This window comes from Hippocampus bargibanti, linkage group LG03, assembly GCF_051943395.1.
Source record: "Hippocampus bargibanti isolate YZ-2025 linkage group LG03, ASM5194339v1, whole genome shotgun sequence".
NCBI lineage: Eukaryota > Metazoa > Chordata > Actinopteri > Syngnathiformes > Syngnathidae > Hippocampus > Hippocampus bargibanti.
Genome location: NC_142736.1, coordinates 12,049,842 through 12,076,158, shown reverse-complemented (window position 1 = coordinate 12,076,158; position 26,317 = coordinate 12,049,842). Strand labels below are relative to the sequence as shown.

The window sequence follows — 26,317 nt, the reverse complement described above, 5'->3', positions numbered from 1 at the left end:
CGGTCAAAAAAGTTAGACACGAGGGCATTTGGGTTCACAAATGCAAATCATGTAGACACCGTGGCCACAACATGGTGGGGACTCACCACGCGTGGGTCTTGCGTGTTGAGTTGAGGGAAGAGTCTCTCTCGCTCCTTGATGTCAACCATTTTGTTCCCTCTGGCACTGCAATTGACCTCCATTTCTCCTCGGGTGGCTGCGTTCAGGCCAGAGCCCTCCTGAGAAGAAGAGTATTCCAAGACTGTGCTGTTTGCTGCCTGGGGGGTGGCCTGAGCTGCCTTGCAGATCATCAACCTATGGATTACCACGACCACGATTTCACAACACATCAGAGAGCCACATTAATCCAACATGGTTTATCAGAGGGCGTTATCATGAACCCACCTGCCACGGTAGCTGAAGACAAGAAAGAGAGCGCAGAAGATGATGCAAGTGACCCCAATGTGAATACCAATTATAATGCCAGTGGTGGATGTCTTGCTCTGTTCATCTTGCAAACAGTCACAAGAGGCATCTAGAACTGGCGAGATACGACATATCACATTCAAACGAGTGCAGACGTTAAAGCCTTTTTGCACTGTAACAGCAAAATGATTGTGCCGTTGAGTTTGTGCATTGCAATTACCAGATTTCTCCAAAGCCTCTCGTAGTGAAACAAAGCGCATGGTGGAATTGCCATCTCCGTGTTGATTGTATGCCAGTAGATTTATCTCATAAACCAGCGAAGGATCTAGTCATGACACAGATATTCACACCATAAGCATCAATTTATTCTAGAGAAAAAACACTTTTGACCCCTGGGAGCTTGTCACAAACCGACTCCTCAATGAGTCCCGGAGCATTTTTCAACTTTGTATTATATAAAAATGGAGATCTTCCTAGAAAGATTTTGTATGCACTGATTCGCCTGCAGTGAGTCTGTTATGCTTGTGTTTTGTAGAAGGTACACCTCTTACATAGTGCAATAAATCAGGGCTGCGTCATCATTACTTGAATGACTTCATGTCTCTCCTGCTTTTGTCTCTGCCACATCACTTCAAAATCTGCTAAATGATGTTACAGTCAGACTGAAAGAGAATGTTTGTCTCTTTTTTCCCTCTTCTTGTCTTACTTTATTGGCAGATATCTGAACTGTATGGTTCTATACAGGTAATGCAGTCCACACGAAGCAACCCCATTGTATCTTCATAACATAAACAAATACACGCAAGGTAGATGACGCAATTTTCCTCAGGAACAAAACAGGCAGCTATCGGCGAAGCACTTAGAAGTTCCATCATGACTGAACCGTTAGATTCCAGTGACAGCTTCAATTGACACTGAGCCGGTTAGTTTTATAAGTTTTCCATCATTTGTCAGTACTGATAGAATGCCAGAGGATCAGAAAACAGGTATCCAGATCATAACTTCTAACTTACAAATGAATAACATCTCTTAAGTCTGTTGGAACAGTTTGACTCAGGGAGGATGCATGTGTATGAATAGCTTAGCACCTCTATTCCGAATTAGTTCAAGAACTAATCTGTTCTTCTTCTTCTTACCCAACTGAGTGATGTTGTACTGAGTAGCGTTGCGTGGTAAAAAAATGGGACCAGTAAACACTGCTGAGTGGGCTCTTCTGTAATACAGTCGGAAGCCTTGGTGTTGACCCATCTTGGTGGAAGCTTCCCACATTGCCTGCACTACACTGCTGTTTACAACTTTGGCGAAAAGGGAGGGAGGTGCCGGAACTGCAAAACAAAACAAAATATCATTGAATATCCTCATACTGCAAATATGTTCACCATGTCTTTTTTAGAGCATATTTTCACCATGTTTTTTTAAGTAACCTCTAAAATAAAACACACATACACACACATACATACATACATACACATACATACATACATACATACATACATACATACATACATACATACATACAACTGTATTACATTTCTTTTGAGCATTTTTGCTAATGTACAGTAAAAGAACACCAAATTCTCACAACAATGCTTTTGCGACTAGTGCAACAGATGTGATCTGTATGCATGCAGTTTTAAGCTCTCACCTTCCCCATGAGTGCTCTCCGTGGCACTGTCTGATGGCTTGCTGGCCCCATGGGACGTGTATGCTTTGACGTAGAAGGTGTAACTGGTGGAAGGCTCGAGATCACGGATGATCTGTTGCAGCGTCACCTTACTGACCGCCTCCTCGTACTCCATTTCAACTGGGTCTTATTGTGAGCAACGGAGAGAGGCAAAGTAAAAAAAGGGATCAAGTGACAGAGAAATTAGGTTAAAATTACATTTTATTTCCCATCTGTGTGATATTACGAAAAGATCAAGAGGGGGACAATATATCTATTCCTGCCATCATTTAATGGTTATTGCTTATTCACTGGTTTTTCTGGCTCTTAATGAATAGCTAATCTACTTTGGCCTTGATGGTCTTGGGAAAATCAGCCAGAGGTAGAGATGGGAGCGCAATAAGGGGCTGGGGGAGCTAGTGCATTTTATTGCTCTTAAACCAGAGACAACCTGACCATAACCACAATCTTCTTCCAGCCCTAAACTATCAGGCCATGCCATCCTGCAAGTGTAATTGCAGCAACCGTATTGGCTCATGCGCGGGGCTTTTAATTACACAAGAGGGAGATGTATCGAGGAGGAAAGCCGCTGGGACTAAGCTATAGCTTATATGTATAATGTACTGTATAATTTGTCCATAATAGTTAGCATATGTGCAATCCAATTGCATTGATCATTAATACATGTTGATTAAATATTGGATCTCTTTAGCTGCACGGTGGTGGGCTGGTTAGTTAACATCCACTTCACAGTAAGGAGGTGAAAGGTTTGATTCCAGGTTCCTGTTTGCCGGTTCTCGCTTTGCCAACATGGTTTATCCAAGTTTCCCAAAAACATGCAATGTAGCTAAAATGAAGACAAAAATGTTTCCCCATGGATCATTGTCAGTGCTATTCATCTATGTGTGTCCTGAATTTGGTTGGCAACCAATTCAGGGTGTCTCGCACGGACCCCCACAAAGACATCTAGGATAGGCTTGAAGACACCCATGAACCCAATGAGGATAAGCGGATTTGAAAAGAGATGGACGGATGTCTCCCTTTCATTTGCACGTGGCTCTGTGGATTTTGTTGCATCCTCACCTGGAGTCCTGCGGATGTGGAGCACATAACCGATGATGTCCTGTGTGTTCTGATCAGGTTCCTTCCAGGCCACTTGGATGCTGTTGGGTGAGAGAGCCTTGGCCTGCACGTTGGTGGGCGCACCAGGGAGTCCATCAGCCCAGAGCACCGTGAGGCGAGCGCTGGCCTGCGTGGAGCCGGCGCTGTTCTCAGCAATGCACTGGTAGATGGCCTCGTCGTCCTGACTGATGCTATATATTGTCAGGGTGCTGAGAAAGGGAGAAAGACCATCTTTACTATCATTAGCATGAAAAAATAGCAGTTGATGTAGGGCATTGCAGTCAGAAAATAACACAAACCCACATGAGCGTTGTAATTGGCTAATACACGGATACATTTCAGCAAGTTTACAATGCTTGTAATTTAAGAATAACCTGGACATAAGACACAAACAGTAGTTATGATGCATACTGTATCCAAGATTCTTTTCAGAAATTGAGAATGATATGGGCTGGACTGAAGAATTACATGATTGACTTCAATAAATTGCAGAATTTCCACTGATAGACTAAGAATGTTTCAAATATTGTTTTCATGAAGAATACATACAAACGGAGAATGCAGATACAGCACCACACGTACTAAAGCTTATTAAAATGGCTGTTTTTTCCAATTACAGCCAATATATATATATATATATATATATATATATATATATATATATATATATATATATATATATATATATATATATATATATATATATATATATATATGCAAAACTGGATTTTCTTTGCCATTGGCTGTAATTGAAAAAAAAACAGCCATTTAAAGCGGCTGGATAGCTCAGTTGATAAGGCGTCGGTTTGGCATATGGGGGACGATGGTTCGAATCCCACTTGGGGCAGAGAAAAATGAGCACAAAAACATCATCCAGTGTGGGTCCTTGGGCAAGACCCTTCACGCTAATGCCTACCTCATACAATGATGAGAGACAATAAATGGAATGACATGCTGGCACCTTGATGAAAAATGGGCTACTGGAACAAAGCGGAGATGGACGAGATGCGATAACATGGCTCTGTTGGAATGCTACTACTCAAGCAACCCTAGTCAGAGGGGTTACATGCGGAGAATGGGGGTTGAATGGTTACTTCGAAACCCACAGTCACGGTTGACCACGAAACAACTAGTAGCTCAGTGTTCCAATATCCACAAACGGCAATTGCTATCACAACTTGAGATTGATAAAGTACAACACAAATTCCGAGGTGAAGGGCCCCAGGCTGCCACATCAGAGGAAGAGGTTCAACCAGAGATTGGGAGGCAAGCCCCAATGAATGATGAAATTGGGAAGCCAGCCCCAATGAATGAAATGCTGAGCGAGGCAGCAACTGACCTGAGAGATAAGATCATGGCAAGAATGAAAATTGGGCAACTAAGAAACCGATTACAACGGCTCTGTGAAGTACCACCTGAAAGTCTCATGGAAACTGTGAATGCAGCACTGAGAACGATCCCGACCGGAACGATCACGGAAACCAATGAGCTGATATACGCCTCAGCATCAGTGATCCTAGAGATGCTTGGCTACAAGAGCAACCATGAGAGCCACGAGATTCATTACCCACCATGGAAAAGACGGTTGGAGGCTAAGATCAAGGCGGCTCAGAAAGATGTGAGTCAATTGACGGAGACCCAGAGAGGTGTGAATAAAAGGCCAATACCCAAGAGGTACATGCAGATAACCATACCTGAAGCACTTGAAACTGCCAAACAAAGGCTCCAGGCCTTGTCCAGTCGCCTAAAGAGGTACACGAAAGAGAATGAGGCCAGAAGAATAAACAGGTTGTTCGCAACACAACCTGCGAAAGTGTACGCTCAGTGGCAGGGTTCTAATAGCAGAGCAGACCCTCCAAGGCTGGAAACTGAAAGATACTGGAAAGGCATATGGGAGAAGGAGGTCGCACATAACAGCAGTGCACAATGGCTGGTGACTCTGAAAGAGGAGCACAGCAACCTCCCTGAACAGAACCCAGTTACCATCACAGCGGCAGATATACAAGAAAGAGTCTCAGGCATGAAAAACTGGACGGCACCAGCCTGGATATGGTCCATACCTACTGGCTAAAGAAACTCACAGCTCTCCACGAGCGCCTAGCACCACAAATGAACCAGTTGCTGAATGATGGGCGAACAATCCTGATCATGAAGGATTCCTCAAAGGGTGCAGTTCCTTCCAACTATCGCCCAATAACCTGTCTCTCCACAACATGGAAGCTCATGTCAGGCATCATTGCGGGTAAGATAAGTGGACACATGGATCAATACATGAGCAAAGCACAGAAAGGCATTAGTAGAGATACTAGAGGTGCCAAACATCAGCTGCTGGTTGACAGAACAGTCGCACAAGACTGCAGGTCCGACATACCAACCTGTGCACAGCCTGGATTGATTACAAGAAAGCATATGACTCGATGCCACACACATGGATCACTGAATGCTTGGAGTTGTATAAGGTCAACAGGACCCTGAGAGCCTTCGGTGCAAACTCGATGAGGATGTAGAAAACCACACTTGAAGCCAATGGCAAGCCACTAACGCAAGTGTCCATCAAATGTGGCATATACCAAGGTGAGGCACTCTCCCCGCTGCTGTTCTGCATAGGACTGAACCCCCTCAGCCAGATAATCGCCAAGACAGGCTATGGATACCGCCTCAGAAATTGAGCTACGATCAGTCACCTCCTCTACATGGATGACATAAAGCTGTATGCTAAGAGCGAAAGGGACATAGACTCCCTGATCCACACAACCAGGAGCTACAGCAGTGATATCGGAATCTCATTCGGGCTGGAGAAATGTAGTCGGATGGTGACTAACAGCAGCAGACATTGAAAACAGCTACAAGTACCTAGGTATACCGCAGGCCAATGGCAACCTTGAACTAGCAACAAGGAAAGCGGCTACGACCAAATACCTCCAGCGGGTGAGGCAAGTCCTCAGAAGCCAGCTCAATGGCAAGAACAAGACCCGGGCAATAAACAGCTATGCCCTGCCAGTGATCAGATACCCTGCAGGAATAATAAGGTGGCCAAAGGAAGAGATCCAGACCACGGATGTTAAGACCCGAAAACTGAGACTATACACAAGCCGTAAGGAAGGAGGCCGGGGACTAGTGAGTGTGAGAGCCACTGTCCAGGATGAAACATCCAAGCTCCATGAATACATCAAAGAGAAGGCTCCAACGGATGATGTACTCAGAGAATGTCTCAGACAATGGGGAACAGAGGATGAGGTGCTGGATGAGGGACAATCATGGGAGGAAAAGCCCCTACACGGGATGTACCACCGAACCATAGCAGAAGTGGCTGATCTCAAGAAGTCCTAGTGGCTAGAGAGGGCTGGCCTAAAGGACAGCACAGAGGCACTCATCCTGGCTGCCCAAGAGCAGGCCCTGAACACCAGAGCCATCGAGGCAGGGTTATACCACATCAGACAAGACCCAAGGTGTAGGTTGTGCAAAGAGGCACCTGAGACAATCCAACACATAACTGCAGGGTGTAAGATGCTGGCAGGGAAAGCCTACATGGAGCGCCATAACCAGGTGGCTGGCATAGTCTACCGAAACATCTGTGCGGAGTATGGACTGGAAACCCCAAGGTCAAAATGGGAAACACCTCCCAAGGTAGTAGAGAATGACCGAGCAAAGATCCTGTGGGACTTCCAGATACAGACTGACAAGATGGTAATGGCCAACCAACCAGATATCGTGCTCATAGATAAAGGGGAAAGGAAAGCCGTTGTCGTGGATGTAGCGGTCCCGAGTGATGGAAACATCAGAAAGAAGGAACATGAGAAAATCGAGAAATACCAAGGGCTCAGAGAGGAGCTGGAGAGAGCCTGGAAGGTAAAGGTGACAGTCGTGCCTGTGGTGGTCGGAGCACTCGGGGCAGTGACCCCCAAACTCGACGAGTGGTTGCAACAGATCCCGGGAACAACATCGGACATCTCGGTCCAGAAAAGCGCAGTGCACGGAGCAAAGCACGGATACTGCGCAGAACCCTCAAGCTTCCTGGCCTCTGGTAGAGGACCCGAGCTGAAATGGGGGACAGACACCACCCATGGTGGGTGAGACGAGGATTTTATATATATATATAGTTCTTATCTAAAGGGCAATACAAATCAATATCTAATATTCCTTTCTCAGCGAGCTGGCAGAGGTTTCACAGGAAAGAAAATCATGATGCACGCACCTCATCCCTCATCCAGAACATTTCAATCTGGGTTGTCATCCACTAGAACCCGCTTCGGAGAACGTAAATCAATTTTAGAGTTTAAAAAAAAAGTCATTTGCAAACATCTGTGAACCCTTTCACGTGTTTACACACATACACACACACACATACGCACACACACACACACACGAACACACTCACACAGGCATAAGCACGCACACGCACACACGCATACAAACACACTCACACAGGCATAAGCACGCGCACGCACACGCACACACGCATACAAACAAACACACGCACACACACACATTCGCAGGTACACATATGTTGCACATTCTTATACATTCATATTGTATGACGTACAACCAGCACAAATAATCCAGCAATGAGACATCTGTGGTGTTTGACCAAAACCAACCAGTCATGGCAGTGATAAGATGGAGAGAGTGTACAGTAAAAGGGTTGAGGGAAAACAGATTTACCTTGTGTGTGAATATGTTTGTTAAGACTTGCGCGTTTTTGTTTGTGTGTGTATACATGTGTGTGTGTGTGTGTGTGTGTGTGTGTGTGTGTGTGTGTGTGTGTGTGTGTGTGTGTGTGTGTGTGTGTGTGTGTGTGTGTGTGTGTGTGTGTGTGTGTGTGTGCGTGTGTGTGTGTGTGTGTGTGCGTGTGTGTGTACGTGTGTGCGTGTGTGTGCGTGTGGTTGTGTGTGGTGTGTGGCTGTTTATTTGCTTGTATGAAATCTGGTGCTCATGAATACAGATATGAAAAATATATAAACAGTCAAACCTCGGTTTTCAAACATCTTGCTTCTTATCGAATTCGGTTTTCAACCAAAAATTTCTTTTTTTTGTGCCCCGGTACACAACCGAAATTCGGTTCTCAACCTGAATGCGGCACCCTCCCCTTCCTTATATGTCACGCCCACGTGTCATGCTTTCGCCATTGTCATGTGTGTGTGTGTGTGTGTGTCTGTGCGTGTGTGTGTGTTGTTTTTATAGTATTTTACAAATGACCTGATCTATTATTATCTGTTTATCAAGTTTATGGTGTAAAATATTTTAAAAGGAGCTTTAAAAAAGTTGTTCCACACCCCCTTTGAGTGCACACATGGTTTGCTATCGAGTGGAGTAGTTTTGCTATTATGGGACCGAAAAAGACCCCACCACAGGCTAGTGTTAAGCTGAAGAGGACACAGAAGAAAATTACGGTCGGGCAGAAGAAGAGATCATCAAAAAACACGAACGAGGTGTGCGTTTGTGTGACTTAGCGTCCCAGTACCAGTATGCTAAGTTGACCATTGCTACGTGGGGCTAAGCAACAAGCAACAGTCTCAGGCAATAGAAGAGGTTGAAAAACGAACTTTTCGCCTGACGCACACTATCTGGGAACCAATTAAATTAATAAGATGAGGTATCCCTGTATTTTACTAAATAAAGACAATATTACAGCATTACACAAAATGAGGATACAAAATAAAACAGTTTCTTAACAAAAAGCAGCAATGCTGTTTGGCCCTCAGTCTTTAGAACTGTGGAAACAAACTTCACATTTTCACAACTCAGACGATCATTTAAACATCTCCCATTACTGTATGTGTGTGTGTATGTACGTAGTAAATAATCCAGCATTTGCTATCCTGTACACCACTATCACCAAACTACGGCCCGCGGGCCGTATCCAGGCCGTCAGCACATTTGGCCCGTGGACTACTATCTCAGCAGAATACATTTGTACGCCAAGCTCAGCTGAAGAAGGCATCCGTTCGGGTCAGCTTTCGGGTTGCTAAGCTGATAGCAAGCAGCGGTAAGCCTTTCACGGACGGAGAGTTTGTTAAGAAATGTATGGATGCTGTTGCGGAGAAGAAAGATGCATATAATGCCGTAGGTTTGTCGGCGAGTACAATCACCAGATGCGGTGAAGAAATCGGGTGTCATGATGCCAAAAGAAATGTTAAATAATTTTGTCTTTTCTGGATTTTGGATGGGAGAAAGGTGCGCATTTCTCCCCATCCAAAACAGTAGAGTTCGGCGACCACTAATTGACTCTGAGAAGGTGATTGCAACCAGCTGGGAATGGCCAAATGCCGCTGGGACCTGTTTGGCCAGAAGCTCAGGTGAAGCACCTTTAAAACCAGACTGAGACAGTCACTTCAAGGAGGAAGAAGAGGGAGAAAGGACAGCCTGGAGAGCAGTGTTACCCGTGATCTGTCGAAAACTGATATCCATTGAGACTTCAAATAAAGAAAACTCACAATACCCTTCCTGGATCTGGCTGAGTGAACTTTTATCATTTTCTCCACCTACTTGCTGACTCGCCGCACAACATTGGGATTAATTTATATGCCCAGCTGCAGCAGAAGACGAAAGAATTACACTTTTTTCATTAGCACTGGATGAGAGCACGGACGTGCAAGACACAGCGCAACTGCTCATTTTTATTCGTGGAGTTAGCGCAGACTTTGAGATATGCGAGGATCTGGCATCCCTCCAAAGTCTCAAAGGGACTACAACGGGAGTGGATATTTTTGACCAAGTGTACCAAACCATGGAGAAGTTGGACCTGAGTTACAGAACTGTGATGTTCTGAACGACGCATTCAAGTCCAACAGTCTCATTGACTTCTATGCCGCCCTCCCAAACGACACATATCCAAACATCAAAAACACGCAATGAAAAAGTACACAGTTTTTGGCAGCACGTGTATCTGTGACAAATGCTTTTCTCGCATGAAGCTGCTGAAATCTCCGATGAGATCAAGATTGACAGACGAACATTTGCATCAGTGCTTGAGACTGGCTGTCACTAGAATGGAACCTGATATTCAACTTCTCACCAGCCAGATGCAGACCCACAGTTCACACTGATGAACATACATAGGTAAACTCACTTTTCTGACTTCAATGAGTCATTCTGAGCATAAACAAATATAATCACAACAACTACTGGGATAAAATCCATCTTTACAGCCATACTGGTAGTGAAATGTATTGTGCTGTGTAGGTGCTGTATCACTTAGTTCACTTTCTCAACCTGCTTCCTTTGCCTACTGGAACCTACAAAAGGATTATAAGGAATGAACACAAGAACTTTCAGAGACTGCTCATATGTGTCAGAGGGATTCTGCTCTGACAACTGAGCTGAACTTTTATCTGTTAAGATTGTGCATGGCACAACAGAAAGTTAATGTTCCATGGCTTTTTTCTATGAAGAACACAGAGAGAGTTATTTAGTTATTATTTATTTCATAAATAGTGTTTTTTACTTCCTGTTTTTCTGTGAGGAAGTCAGAGAGGGTTATTTAGTTATTATTTATTTCATTAATAGTGTTATTATTTGTTTCCTGCCTTTTTTCTGGAAAGAACCTGGAAAGGGTTATTTGGTTATGTGTGGGTTTCTGGAAAACTATTTTTTTAAGCTCCCCTACGATCGTCACACTTTTTCTGTTACAAACTGACACCGGCCCCCCATGACAGAAGGGAAAAGTTATGTGGCCCTCACAAGAAAAAGTTTGGGGACCCCTGCTGTACACTTTTTTATTGGATATGAAGAAAGTGGTATTTTACATGGCTGTACCAAATTCAGTTACAGCAGGGGCTAGGGGATGTGTTCTTTTTTGTCACTCAGCCAAACTACAGAAGTGAACCATCCAATATCATTTTTAAAGTACATATAATAACATCATTACTTTTTTTCTAATGACGGGCTGGATACACTGTGTAATGGAGGTGTAATTTTCCTCTTCTGTCTGCCAGGTGGACTGAATCTGGCAAATGGTCAGGTCAGAGAGGCCTTTTGCATTAATGCCCTCTCTAAATATAATATCACCTCTGATCTCGCAGGCAGCTACAGTCCCCAGTCTCTGCTCACTACTCAACCATCACATTTCTGACAGCCTTCCATACCAGCAACAGATGGAGTGTTTGCAGACAGGCAACATGATCAGGCGCCATACACAAGAGAGCTATCGGGGACGAGTGACCTCACGCTGTTACGAACACAGCAGCGTGGGAGCAATTCAAGGGAAAGTTATCAATATACTGATTATGTTTGGCAGGTACGGTAGCACTCACCCTGTGGCGCTCACATGCTCGCACGCAATGATATTGCCAAATCTAATTTACCATATTTTCTAGTGTATAAGGCGCACACAAAAGCCTTGATTTTCTTCAAAAGATGACCCTGCGTGTTATACGCAGATGCACCTTATATGTGAAGTGGTATTGTGGCTCAACAGGTCTCGCAACAAAATTCAGCAGCCACCAACTTCATTTACTCCTGTAGAAGAAATATTGCGTAACCCCAGCCTCTACTGTAGCACCTTATAATGTGGCGTGCCTTATATTTGGAAAACATTTATAAATTCATCAATTATATTTGGAAAACTTTTTTCATTCATTGAATGTGCGCTTTATAGTCCAGTGCGACTTATTGAAAAAAGTTTGAAATTCCACCATTCATTGGGGGTGCGCCTTATACTCAGGTGCGCCTTATACACCGTAAAATACATTAATCTGCTGGTAAAAAAGTTTGTCAGATTGGTGTTTTCAGTCTTCTATATGTTTGGAGAGCTTTACAACAGCACAATAAAAATTGCATGAGAGACAATACAAGACTCTTAAATATAGTGACACAACTTACTCCCAAGTGTCATTTGTGATTGTCTGTCAAAGTATTTTTTGTTTTGTTTGCTGCTTAAAATTTAAGCCAATGACTGTTTGATTACAATTTAAACAGGCTTTACTTTGTTGGCACCTTATTTGGAAGAACTGTTCTTTTTGACACTTTGTGAAGGTCAGTGGTGGCTGATGAACGCGGTCATTATTTCCACCCAAAGTGCTTCTGTTTGAAGTAGGCGTTAGTCATGCTGCAGCTGTAAATGTAAACCACATTCTTTCTTACCAGGGAAAAAAACACCAGAGGGATAAATGGGATCTGGTGGGTTTATGGCTAAATCCCCGTGGTGTCCCTAATATCGTAGGAAACAGCAAGTGACTTTTTTTTTTGAAAAAAAAAAAAAAAAAAAAAAAAAAAAAAAAAAAAAAAAAAAAAGGGTCACAGTCTGGTCTTGATGGACAGTTTGTAACTCCACAGTATTCCAAAAAGCAAATGAGCAGATGGAATGAGTGAAAGAAACTGTGTGTGGTGATTTGGAGAATGGGGGAAGGGAGTTGTTTGCTTGGCTTGTCTGAGCTCCAAAGCTGGTGTGTCCTGTCCTGAAAGGATGACACCATCATTTACTCATCAGTTCAAGGTCATTTCACGGATTGATGTGGAAGGCCGGTTTGTCTGACAGCGGTGCCTTGTTCCATCTCCAAGGGCGTGTTTGCTCGCCATTGTCTCTGAGCAGGACCCCTTTAAAAAACAGCATGGCCATTGTGAATCCAGCTATGAGGGAATGGGACAAAGACAGGAACGGGAGGAGAAGGTGGGGGTGAGGGGAGTGAAGGAGAGACGGTCAATGAGCCGTCTGTGGCCTGAGAGGAGGTATGACTGATTACAGGCAAGGTCAGAGGTCAAGGCCAATGCCCAAGCCCGAGCTCTCAATGATTCATGTGGGGAGCAAAGAGGGTCTGCAAACAAGAAAAGACTGCTCTTGGTGAAAGACAGTGAGCGAAAAGAATGAAAAAAAAAAAAGAAAGACCCTTGAAAAGTAGTTTGTGGGAAAATGTGAGGTTTTGGAAATCTGTTCAAACGATAGCTTTCAATTATAAAACATTAAAATCATTTTCTTTCCTTTCCCACTGCAATCAATTTCAAAAGAATTTCATGAGTGAAGTTGGTCATGCAGTGCAGTTGTCAAAAGCTCGTATCTCACTGAATGGATTTGCAAGTGCACGTGCGCACATCAAATGTGGGCCTTTTTTTCAGTGATCATTTTGTGACGCAGACAGTAGCAAAGACATTCCAAAACTGTTTTAATGTTTGCCAAAGATTTTTTCTCTTGCAATCAAATTGTGCAGAATTTCGATGCGCCGTAAAAAAAAAGCAAGGTACACAAACACTTGCAGGCCGTCGCCACTAAAAGAGAAGTCATAATTCTCAAATAGCAATAATGGTTACAGTCAAAAATTCAACAACCAAACTTGAAACAAGTGTGTTTGAATATGTTTCAGCAAGCACACAAGTGTATGTGCATGCATGAGTGTCCTTTCACATCTGTCCTCAATAAGCGGTGGTGGCCATGTTTACATAAGCAGCCAATCAGGTCTATGACATGTAAAGTTCAAAGATGAACACATTTGTGAATTTTTAGGTAAAAGTATGTGCACGGCAAGCGAATAATAGCACTACTGAGCTATTTCTACACAAATAGGCTCACTAGCTTTGTGATTAATTTATGTGCACGCGTGCATGTAAGTGCGCCTGTGTTAGTGTGTGAATGGCGAGCATGTGTGCGCGTGCGCACATGAATGAAATGTACAATCGATTCCTCTTCCTACCCTTGTCCGATTTCCTCCTGAAGGTCATAAGAGATGAGGAGCGGAAGGGAGGAGCATTGTAGTATGCATATTGTTGCACAAACACACACACACCCATACACACCCAGAGCGACCATAGATTAATTGAAAATGGTCTGTTGCACTAACAGTATATTCCAGCTTCCCTGTCATAACATCACTCTCCTACATTGCATGATGAGAACAGAGGCATGGTCCTGCCCAGAGCAGTTGAATGCAATTTGCATATGATTACCTTTTGTTTTGGCTCGGTTCAGGAGGTAAAATGCCTCACGGCATGATTTCCCATCTACTCTGCGTCTTTGCTGCACAGCAATAAAAGCAATCCTCACAACAGAGGCTGTTTGAGCTTCAGGTAAAACCCATCTTCAAGCCTGTACCCCATACCAAGTGAGTGAAAGACAGCCCAGCGTAACCCGACAGCCACTGGCCATGCAAAATGCGAAGACAAACATCCTAACAATACAGTACGGAATTTTCAGACAACATATACAATGTCACTGACCGCAGTCATGGGTCACTGCAACAAAATCATGCTAGATATTTTGGTTGAAAAGATTAAACTTCTATCATCGTGCTTATGTTTTTTTGTATGCTTAACATAATAAAAATACTTAGCATACCATCACTGCAACAACAAACTAGTGGACAGAGCTCAACAGAAAACATAGAGAAAAAAAAACTAGAATGAAGGTAGAATGATATAATTGCTGAATTTATTTCAAATAAGTACAAAACACGATATAACTTGCTTGTTGTAGGTCCCTAGCAATCAGTGGCGGACCATCAAGCCCTGCAAAGCCTTCTCTGCTGGCCAAAAAATATCTGAATTACAGACTGATGTGAATTGTATTTTGTCCATGACTTCTTATTAAATAAATCCAAATAGTCTTTCAGCTTCCTTTCATTACTTTTTCCCTGTTGGCTGCTTGCAGATGTGTGTTTTCATATTTAAAGGACAACCAAAGTCACTTTTTTGTTTACTAACTGACATTAGAAAAACGTTTTATAGCATCTAAAATACCCAAAACACGGAGGCTAATATTTTTAGTCAAATGCAAAACACCAATAAAAATGGCTTAAAGCGTGCTAAAACTGCAACAAATTGAGCTTCGAATTGGGGATTTTCAGAAAGTCCCGCTCCCAGTTTGTGATGTCACGCCAAGACATCTTGCCTTGCTCGAGAATAAAAACAATGGCTTCAGATTCGGAGAAGATTCTTTCTTGTTACTCATCCAGTCATGAATATGATTCAAATAGTTCTGAAGAGGAAAGCATAAATGTTTGGAATCGATTAAAGGAGTCCTCCCATATCAATTCGAGCTGTCAATGACAGCAATGTAGCACTTTGTCATTTGAAGTGATTTTACAAATTATGGACACAACTTGTCCGAGGGCGTCGGTTGTCCTCAAAGCATTTACCCAATCAAATTTCAGCCATCATTTGTTACCAAGGTGAGAAATCTACCTGGATGCCTTCACAATCAGTTCTGCGGGCCTTGTCGCATCGAATGTGTCAATCAAACTGTTGCTCTAACCAATCCGATTTCGAATTGGCAACCCAAAAGGGGTACCAGCGCCTTCTTAAAGGCTGTAACTGGAGAGTATATTGTCATTGGTTGCCATGACAACAAAACTATAATTTATTTGGACTTGTTGTTATCGATGAGAAGGTTTCTTCAGCCGTCATCTGTACAAAAGTGAAGGTTTCGGACGTTTCGCCTCCTATCCAAGAGGCTTCGTCAGCGAACTAAAGTCTGACTGGTCGTATCGGCCCCATTTATATATCCCTTTAGGGATATATAAACCCGAAACCTTCACTTTTGTACAGATGACGGCTGAAGAAACCTTCTCATCGATGGACCACTCCTGTACGACTGAGAGCTTACACAGACGACTTGTTGTTATGTAAAAGTGTTTAACGTTTCTATGCGAAGCTTTATGTGTGTTTTTCTTGAAATCGTCTTCGATACTTTATTTATGTTTTGTCATTATCACTTCCGCTTCCGTGTCATGTGTTTCGATAAACGAGAGTAAGGCGAGACAGACAGAACGAGACTAATGCGAGAGAGAGACAGAAGCAGAGTAACTGCTAGAGAGAGGACAGTCTAAAGGCTATGTCACCGTTTATCTACTTTCGGTTAATAAGGTGCACACGGTACGTTAGCACGTACCTCTCCCGGCAAATTGGCGTTTTCATGTTTATTATGTTTGTTAAAGTAATTATAAGTGCCTTGCATGCTGGGTCCGAGAGGACAGTAATTTCATCTGTGCTGTATGTCATACATATTAGCATATTTGACAATAAAGCTGACTTTGACTTTGACTTATTAATTTGCTCATTTACTGTATGTTTTGTCGAACACATTGTAATGTTGTCGTTTCAATGTCCTTTAGTTTTCACGGTGTTCCAAGTGTTTCACAATAAACGTTGTGACATCAGTACGAAGCGTCATCCTGGATACAAAGGCGCTGGTCAACGTCAGAGTTTTCGCAAACTATGATTGGATGATCGTCACTAGTCAATCAAAGTTTGCAATAGCCGCTAGCAACAAGAGCATACTGGTCAGAGCTAGCACACTGTATCGGTAGCGAGCTGCATAAGCAAATATACGGTGTTGATTTCATAGCGGTTTTATTGACCCACAATGGCTGAAGGAGGAGAAGTAATTGATTTGTTTGGAGATTTACTGTTCAAGCCATTTTCAAGCCTGACTTTTCAAGAAAAAACATCACGAAGAAAGGTCGGTCAGTTACTTCCTGCCTAATGGTACCCTCTAGTGGACTTGTAGTAAATCACACCACACATTTTTCAGAGTGGAATGACTCAGACGTAACACTACTGAAGGCCTAGCAGTGCCAAACCAATCTTAAATATGTCGCATGTGTTCATAATATGCTGAACAATATCGTTCCACTGCATTCGTGGAAGGTGGCAGTAATAGAGAAAATACATTAATCATATGCCAACCACAGAAATCTTTTTTTTTCCACTCAGCACCATGTTGGGGCACAGAACATAACATAAAATTGGTTACATCAATTGGGAATCAAACCTTTTTTGGACAGCCTCTTTCGTGACACATAAGAGCAGCAAATTTCCTGAAGAGGAATTGATCTTCAAGTGTTTTCTGTCATGATCTGGTTGGCGACCAACGGGTGACGCTGTCGGCCCCGCCTGAACCTGCACAGGTGCTGGTCGTCCCGAGCCTTGGCGGACTGCCACGTTCGGATTGGCGACCACCGGGTAGCGCTGTCAGCCCTGCCTGCTGCCTCGCAGGTGCTGGTCGTTACAATTAGTGACACTTCAAAAGACTCCCGGCACGACCATCCGGTGTCGGGTCATTGTTTGATGTATGCTTTGTATGCAATTGTATGCATTGTATGCTGTGCATGTGTTTGTTTCTCCTTGGCGGACTTTTAATCTTGGTTTTCTTTTGATACTTTGTATTTTCTCTGTTCAGACGATTTTATGTTTTAGATTTTGTTCCTGCTGTCTTTATTTTAATACAATTTGTCAAACACAATCTCCTGCTCCCTCCTGCCTGCTTTTTGGGATCCGCACCCGCCATCACCACCTTGCAAACCGTGACATTTTCAGTAGCTAAGAAACAAAGCCTATTTGTACAACAACGACACGTTGGCAATTTTAAAGATGCGACTCTCATCTTAAATGGCAGAGAGCTTTTTACGGTCAACTAGCAGTAATTGAACTAATTAGCTAATGGTAGATTGCAAAATTATGCCTGGTTCCCTCAGCAATCAAACAGTAGTTTGTGAAGCGTTACATCCACATTATAGCAGGTCATGCACTATTACTGGCAAGTGGAAACTCACTTTATCTTCTCCTTTGGTCATTTTGCCACTTATCGTTTTGCTTCTCCCCGCCAGCCCCCCAACCGCCACGACCAAACATGGTCTCTCAATTTTTTTTCCTCCATTTCTCTTTTCTTCTCCCTGACTAATAAAGTGTCGGCTGGAGTAGACAAGTGGGAGTGGATCAGTGCATTTGAGTGATGGTGGTGTCTGCTCAATGTACTTGCCGCACTACACAGCAGCTATTGATCTTTTTTATGCATACGCAATACACTTACTACTCACCTTTTACATATGGATAATAAAACGATGAATAGTGGTTGGAGCCTCGTATGGTCCAACGAGAAAAATGTAACCCTGCGTGGAGTCATGTGGTGTCAAAGCGCATGGAAAAGTAAATGTGCTGGATCTATTCACCGTTGTTTACCAGTTCCAGTATTTTTCATTTTGTAATATACACATGAACTCCATCATGTTCAGTTGTCACTTTTATTTATTTTTTCTTCTGCATTCTACATAGAATGAAGCTAATATTATTACATCGCATGCACACATTTATTGTTGATCAAACTCAAGGCCTGGGGATGTGGCTCGCAAAAGCTAATCAAAGATGCCAACTTCCACTATGCCTGCTAAAATCTGTAGCAAAATTTTAAATTCTCATATGTAATACATTTCTTGTGACAAATCCCCTAATTCTAGTTGCTTGAACAATAATTTACTTCTTTATAAAGTTTCAGTCATCACGGCCATCCAAGGGAAATGGTAATTGTAATGTGGCCCATGACAAAAAATGAGTTTAACATCCCAGGTCTATTGCTTATTCTCTTCATGATCGCGGGAGAGACAGATCCTAGTTGACTTTAAATAGGAGTTTGATTACTGGTCACATTTACCGACAAATGACCACTCATACTCAAATTCACACTGATAGGCAATTCAGAGTCTTCCTAACTGCTGCATTAATGTTATGAGCTAACCTTGGGATTTGTGAGGAAGCCTTTTATCTTTGATGTACAGTAACGGGGGCAAGCACACAACACACATTCCATACAAGCAGAGAATCAAACCAAAACCTCTCTGCCACTAACTCCTCACCACAAGCAATATTGCCCCACCACAGTTCGTGCAATTATATGCTAATAAAAAGGTGGTAGGTACAAGCTGGTACAATGTGCAATTAATCATTTAAATTAACTTTGAGATCTATTTACAAAGCCACATCTCAGAAGCCAATAAAACAGTCTTTGCTGCATGTGGATTTTATCATATGAAAACATGCTCAGACGAAAACTCATTGCACTCATGGGAAAGTATCCAATGTGGTTTACCTACACAAAGACGTGCGTTGTAAGCGGTGTAAAAATGACTATGCTGATGTGTCCATACAATGCCACCCACAGGAATTTTTCACAGCCAGGCAGCGCAAAATAGTATTCTTCAATGTCCGAAATGTTTTTTATTTGCACCATTATATCGTGAGGGGTGGAAAGTGAAAAAAATAAGCAACCCATAAGATTTGTGTGTGTGTGTGCATGTGTGTGTGTGTGTGTGTGTGTGTGTGTGTGTGTGTGTGTGTGTGTGTGTGTGCGTGTATATGTGTGTTAGGAAAATTATATATATTTAAATATTTTTGCACCCGTGCCATCATATCAGTCTCACTTTCACAAAAAATATTTAAAAAAAAACAACTTAAACCTACGGTGGCCCATGACATGGCTCACCAAAAATTGTCAGCACTCTCAACGGTTTGCAATTGCAGCTTGTGATCAAAGCAGTTGCACAATATTTTTGTTATTATTATTCTCATTCAGAAGTTGTTGCATGTACAATTCACCAAGGACATAGAATGGGAATCTGGAATGCCGGGTGAATTACTTTAGAACAGTACACATCAGCTATGGTTGTTAATGATACGTCTTGGAATTGAAGTGGATTTATGTGGGGCACGATATGTGAAACAATCTCTTTTCGTCAATGGATGCTACAGCTTCCTGTTTGCATTCAACATTTAGCTTGTATCAGTCCCTTATCCAATGGTGAAAAGAACGCTTTGATCCTCTCCTCTTGCATCTAGAACTGCTTCATACAACAAAGAGGTGAAGGTGCTTAAGATTGGATTGTCTGTGTTTTATGTGCTGTGTCAAATTATTCATAATTTAGGTTTTTGCAGTTGTTTTGACTTCAAGATGGCGCCGCGAGAGTGGCTGCCTTTACAGCAGGTCCTGTATTGTGTTTTTGTCCTTCATTTCCTTTCCTCTTACTTTCATCACTTTGCTGCTGTTAAATGTAAATTTCTCCCTTGCGAGACTAATAAAACTAATCCAATCCAATCTAATACACCGCAACAAATGCCTGCGAATCAGGTTTCGATCAAGCTGCACAGTGATTTGGTTTTCAGAAACTATCTAATTTATTTTTCCGTTTCGTTCATGTTAAGGGCTGTTATGACTGATGCTCATCAGGCCATGCGTGTGTAGGGTGGGTCTCTCTCCTATTGCTGGCTTCAGGTGCCGATGCTTGGGGGTTGACGAAACTGACAATCGTCTGTGGATCTACAAAGGTGTTCTGTCGATCCGTTGAGTAAAATGCTCTACAGTGTGAACATAGCCAGAGTGACACAATTGAACCTTGTTTTAATGTTTTCACCCCATTATGTTCACATTTCAAATGCCCGATTTCACGTAATTTATTTTTCATTTGCCAATTTTGCTTACAGTGAACAGCTTTATAGTATAAACATCTATATAAAGGACCATATTTTGATCACAAAACAGTGATAAGACCATCATTACACAATACAATGGGAAGCAAACTGCCACCAAGACCTTCCTTATGAAGAAAATGAACAGCGCGGATTCCCCTCTGTTGCTTAGCAATGATACCGATTGACTTGGTATATTGTTCCTGCCGTAACTCACGGAGCACAACCGCAATGCTGAGCACATGGTCTGAAAACATGCCTGGTCAACGGAAGCAAATTTCACTCTCTCTGAAGGGTGAAATTGTCTTTCAGATCTCAATGCACTGGCAGTCGGGTAACATGACTAAATGATTACAGAGATGAAGTTGGAACACTTTCGCTGTGTGTTTCAAGTCAGATTATTATTCTTTCTTCATATACACGTTTGTAATTGACATATTTTTACTGTATTGCATGTTCACGTTTTTATTTTCTAATATGTTCGATCTATATTATACATCCAAGTTGATGGCAATTGTATTGGAAATGCAACACTCGTTATAATGTTAATATGTCTCTTGAGATATGTTGTTTGTTGGCTTGCGTTTATCAGCATTCCATTTTATGACAATGTCAATGTGTGGAAAATTGCCAAAGTGTTAAGTGTAACTTTCCCAGGAAGTTGCATAAAAACTAACCCACACAGATGAATTACGCGGCAGTACCAAATCTAAAATGCACATGCAAGGTGAGATGAGAGAATTGTTTTTGTATTTGATTCATTTCTTATCAAGATGTCTGCTACCTGTTGTTATTCCTGAGTTTGATGTGGCCATCAGGCTCCAAGACCTGGCCGTTCTTGAGCCAAGTAAGCTGGGGCTCAGGCTCACCCTGAGCTTGGCAGGTGAAGATAGCGGTGGTCCCCACCGGTCGGGCAATAGACTGCGGAGGTTGACTAAACTCTGCAGGAGCTGAAAACAAATGATGATAAATGATCAAGAGAACATAAGAGACTCAGCAAAGGATACAATTCAATCAAACAAAAGTATGTAACCGCAGAATACTGTGACATAGTTTTGTTTTAATGTCAACTGTACTTGTTATTAACTCATTCACTGCCAGACGAGCAAAAATGTGTCCATTCCAGTGCCAGGGTATTTTGTTGTCTTTTTCACTCAAATTGGATGAGCCACAGAACATTGAGTTTTGAGAACATTGAGGACGACACACACATTCAATGGAGAATAAGAGACTTTCAACTCTCTTGTTTCATCAGAAAAAAATACTTAATTTCAAAATTATATGGATCTGGCATCATCTGAGTTTGAAATGGAGGCAGCTCTACAAAAGGCAAATGCTGCCCCCTTGTGGGAGGGAAAAACATTGCCAAGGGTCTGACCAGCGCTTTATCGGCACCCCCACAAGAAAAAAATCAAAACCCAAACAAGTTCAGGAATGTCGCTACACGTCATGCTGTAGCATGACATGAATTCAATTCCCTTCCCGAATGAATTCAGGACTGGCAGTGAATGAGTTAAGAAGAATAAGAATAAGAATAACCTTTATTTGTTTCATAATGGAGGAATTCCAATTTACAGCTGCAAAGTTGTGAAATGATGGAAGTAGAAGAAAAAAAGTATAGGAGCTGCTCAAAAGGCAGCCACTCTTGCAGTGCCATCATGAAGTCACACAAATTATTTTGTGTGAATTAACGCAATTAAAGCGCTACACAGGTGTATAAAACGGTTGTGAGGCCAGCCATGATGTTTGGAATGGAGACAGTGCCACTGAAGAAAAGACAGGAAGCGGAGCTGGAGGTAACAGAGCTGAAGAGATTGAGGTTTTCTTTGGGAGTGACTGGGTTGGATAGGATCAGGAAGGAGTACATTCGAGGGACAACTCATATTAGAGGCTTTGGAGAGAAAGTCAGAGATGCCAGACTGAGATGGTTTGGACATGTCCAGAGGACAGAGGAGAGAGAATGACTATAATCGGGAGAAGGATGCTGAGCTTTGAACTGCTAGGCAGGAGACCGAGAGGAAGACCAAAGAGGAGGTTTTTGGATGTTGTTAAAGAGGACATGAAGGTAGCTGGTGTGAGAGAAGTGGATGCACAGAATCGGGTTAGATGGCTGTCACTGATTCGCTGTGGCGACCCCTGAAGGTAAAAGCCGAAAGGAAAAGAAGAAGAAGCTTGACACTGGTTCAAATGTTGTTTTAGGGTTCTAATATGATGTCGGCATAAGTATGAGATGCTTCTATAAAACGAGGAAAAAACAGAGACACAGAAGTGCAACCAAGAGAAGGGTTTGTCTGTCCTAATATGCTATAAAATACTTAAAAGGTAAACTGCAAATTTAACATACTCAATCTCAATCGAGATTACAGGAAAACACCAATGGTCAATTAGAGGTGATAACTTGTTCATATGGAGATATGCAGGGACTTTATGGAGACTTTAATCACAGTAAGTAATTACAACTATATCTGCTTGGGTTTTGTTTTGGTTGCCACTTTAATTAGAATGGTGATTTTTACTATTGCCCTGAATTATTTATGGATATGTGTGTTTTGATGATATCTCACAACCAACAGCTGAGGGTAGAAAGCCGCAGAGCATAATGCCTCTTGATCACCTAATGGGACTAGGGCAAAGGCAGGTGTGGTGTGGTGTGTGTCTCAGGGATTATGGGAGTGAGGTTTTCTGGGCATTTATGCTTCTGGCAGGGTCATCCATAACAAAAATATCCAAGGTGAGGGACCAGACAAAGTATGGAAGTGCAGCGTTCGATTCAACCTCGGCCTCCCTGTGTGGAGTTTGCAGGTTCTCCCTGGACCTGTGTGGGTTCCCCCGGGTACTGCCACATGTTTCAAGCCCTCCACATATTACATGTAGAGCACACAAAAACAATTAATAAATAACTATGTCTGTGTAAGCTCTCAGTCGTACAGGAGTAGTCCATCGATGAAAAGGTTTGAAACAAATTCTCAAAGAAAGACTCAACATCGCAGGGATAATACTAGTGGGCCTCAATCTGCAATACATATGCACCTACAAGCTAGCAACCATACATTTGACGACAGTGAGGGTAAAATCTTAGCGAAAGATGGTTTGAAAGGGGAGTAGAAGAAGCTATTATTATAAAACAACAAAACCCTTCACTAAATCGCCATGGTGGTGTGAGATTTAATTTGGATCGTGCTTACAATAGACTTCTTTGATCGTGACCACATAGGCTTAGTCAGGCTGATGAGCTGATACCAGTGCGAATGGGGCAATCAGGCCAGTCATAGACCATAATCAGTCAGGACAATAGGGTAATCAGTGTAGCCTCAGGGAATCGTCCTCTGCTCCCCACAACTTTAGAGCAGGGACCTATCATAACAGAGGTCTGGCACCGCCACCTCTGGACAGTAGGGATTTTATATATATATATCGGGCCGGAGCTACCAGCAAAATTTTATTTAGCTGACAAAGCCTCTTGGATGAGATGCAAAATGTCCGACACTTTCAAAGAACTACAGATGACGGCTGAAGAAGCCTTTTCATTGATTAATAAAAAAATAGTTTTCAAATTTGAAGTCAAGAATAACAACTGTTCTTGTAGTTTACAAGGGACAATTTGAAATTTTGGTCTTGACTTGAGCAAGCATGGAATTTCTCAAGTTTGATTTGTTTTTGCAGGCCAAACAAAAAGATGTGTGGGCTTGATTTGGCCCTCAGGCCTTGACTTTGTCACCTGTTCTCTAAATTGAGACAAGCTATGAATGTATGTGTATATATAGCATACATGTGATCGGTATTAGCGATATACACGCTAAACATATACTATTACTTCCGGGTTGAATGAACACTGGCGCGTGTGGTAGGCGCTGCTCGCCCACAAAAATAATATCCTGTGACTGTAAAGTGTCCTTGAGAGTTTGGAAAGGCGCTTATAAATCTCATATCATATCATTTTCCATACCGCTTATTCCTCATTAGGGTCGCGGGGGTTGCTGGAGCCTATCTCAGCTGTCTTCGGGCACGAGGCGGGGGACACCCTGAATTGGTTGCCAGCCAATCGCAGGGCACACAAAGACATACAACAGTCACTCTCACACTCACACCTAGGGACAATTTGGAGTGGTCAATCTGCCTGCCATGCATGTTTTTGGAGTGTGGGAGGAAATCGGAGGACCCGGAGAAAACCCACGCGGGTCCGATCTCTGTACTGTGAAGCCGGTGTGCTAACCACTCGACTACCGGGCCGCCCTTATTATTATTATTATTATTATTATTATTATTATTATTATTATTATTATTATTATTATTATTATACTGCAGTTTAAATCAACACTCAGCACAATTTCCATTTCTTTTGGCACTTGAATGGGATGCTTGTTTACAGGATTGTTTTGCCTTTCATTAGCTCTTTTCTCCCTTTATTCTCCTTATATCATTGTGTGTCACATCATAAACCGTGAGTCCTGTTTGAAGGGCGAAGGTCAGGCGGAACTTTAGAGGATATTGATTTGTACCTGGGAACATTATATTATCAACAGCATCCATCCATTGTGGCCTTTCCTTCTCCTGTAGCTCTTGTGCTTCAATTCTCCCTTCTGCCTGTGCTTCCCCTGGCTCTCTTTCGAAACCAAACAACCAAAAATGACCCTCACAAATTCAAAGCAAATTTATATTCTTGAAGTTCTAGGTTACTGACCATTATTTCTGACTTGATTCCCATGATATTATACATTAAATGTTTAATTGCACCATTTTTAATAAGGTTTTAATGTGGAACTCTGTGGAACTAGAATTAATAATAAATAATAATACATTTCATTTTAAGCGCCTTTCAAAGCTCTCAAGGACACTTTACAGTCACAGACAAGCATAGGTACTATCAAAAATAAAATACAATCACAAATAGAATACAATAAATAAACTACAATTATAACTAGAAATAGATATCGATCAGAATCAGAATCAGAATCAAAATCAGAATCATCTTTATTGCCAAGTATGTAGAACACACAAGGAATGTGTTTCCGGTCGAACACGCTGCACTAGTATCATCATCAAAACATTGCAGAGTTAAATTTGGGCTACTGTTCAAAGAGTTAATGGCTTGGGGGAAGAAGCTGTTTAAAAAATAGGCTTTAGTTTTTCTGTTATGATAAAGAGGACATGTACGAAGGCTGAATAGATATGCTGGACAATGGATGACAGAACCCAGGGACAATTTCGAGTGTTCAATGAGCCTGAATGTTTTTGGAATGTGGGAGGAACCCGGAGGGCCCCGAGAAAATCCACACGGGACCGGGGATAACATGCAAACTCCACACTCCACATTTGAACTTACGACCTTTGCGCTGTGGAGTCAGCGCGCTAACCCGGTCGACTAGTGGGCCGCCTGGTTTGCAATAATAATAAAAATAATATTTAAAAAATAATATAGAACAAAAACAACAACAATAAGCAAAAAAAAAAACAAAAAAAAAAAAACAAAATGGGTGAATGGGCATGTCAGCGCAACAAAGCGGTCCATGGTTCGAGCAGTTGCGGCAAGTAAGGAATTGCCCATGTCAAACTCCATCCCAGGCTAAATATTTATATTTATATCTTCCCAAAGATCTGCTGACACTTGGACTGGCTTTGTGTGGATTTTTTTAATGTCTTGGTACTACTTGATTAATTCGAAAGAAGAGTTGTTAGGATGATCAATCAAAAACATATTAGATTGTGGCAGACCTACAGCACATGCTCAGCTCACTCGCAGCAGTGCTGTATGTCTGCCTTTCTCTATCTTTTGAGATTTATCATTAAAAAACACCAGGATGCAAATTCCTTCATTATGTAGTGGTGTTTTAATATTGTGCATCCATTCAGCTCGGGGGTCGACACTGCACTTTCCAGCATTTTTTACACATGAATAGAGATATTTTTGCCGACCGGAGGGTGTTGTGGGATGAGGTCAGGATTAGTCTTTCCTGAAGTATATGGCCC

General features: G+C 42.2%; 1 protein-coding gene and 1 pseudogene across 1 annotated transcript in view; one reads left to right on the top strand and one right to left on the bottom strand.

The window, feature by feature from the left end:
- LOC148900355 (uncharacterized) overlaps nt 1–22,490 on the top strand; it is a 47,506-nt pseudogene extending 25,016 nt beyond the window's left edge.
- The window catches only part of igdcc3 (immunoglobulin superfamily, DCC subclass, member 3), an 83,593-nt gene that overhangs the window by 4,169 nt on the left and 53,107 nt on the right, over nt 1–26,317 (bottom strand). The window contains exons 7-13 of the mRNA XM_088991982.1: nt 21,135–21,300; nt 3,152–3,399; nt 2,051–2,215; nt 1,542–1,730; nt 626–730; nt 385–520; nt 87–294 (exon numbers count right to left, since the gene is read on the bottom strand). Coding sequence (XP_088848108.1) covers nt 87–294; nt 385–520; nt 626–730; nt 1,542–1,730; nt 2,051–2,215; nt 3,152–3,399; nt 21,135–21,300 — 1,217 coding nt within the window. The remainder of the gene's footprint in view (nt 1–86; nt 295–384; nt 521–625; nt 731–1,541; nt 1,731–2,050; nt 2,216–3,151; nt 3,400–21,134; nt 21,301–26,317) is intronic.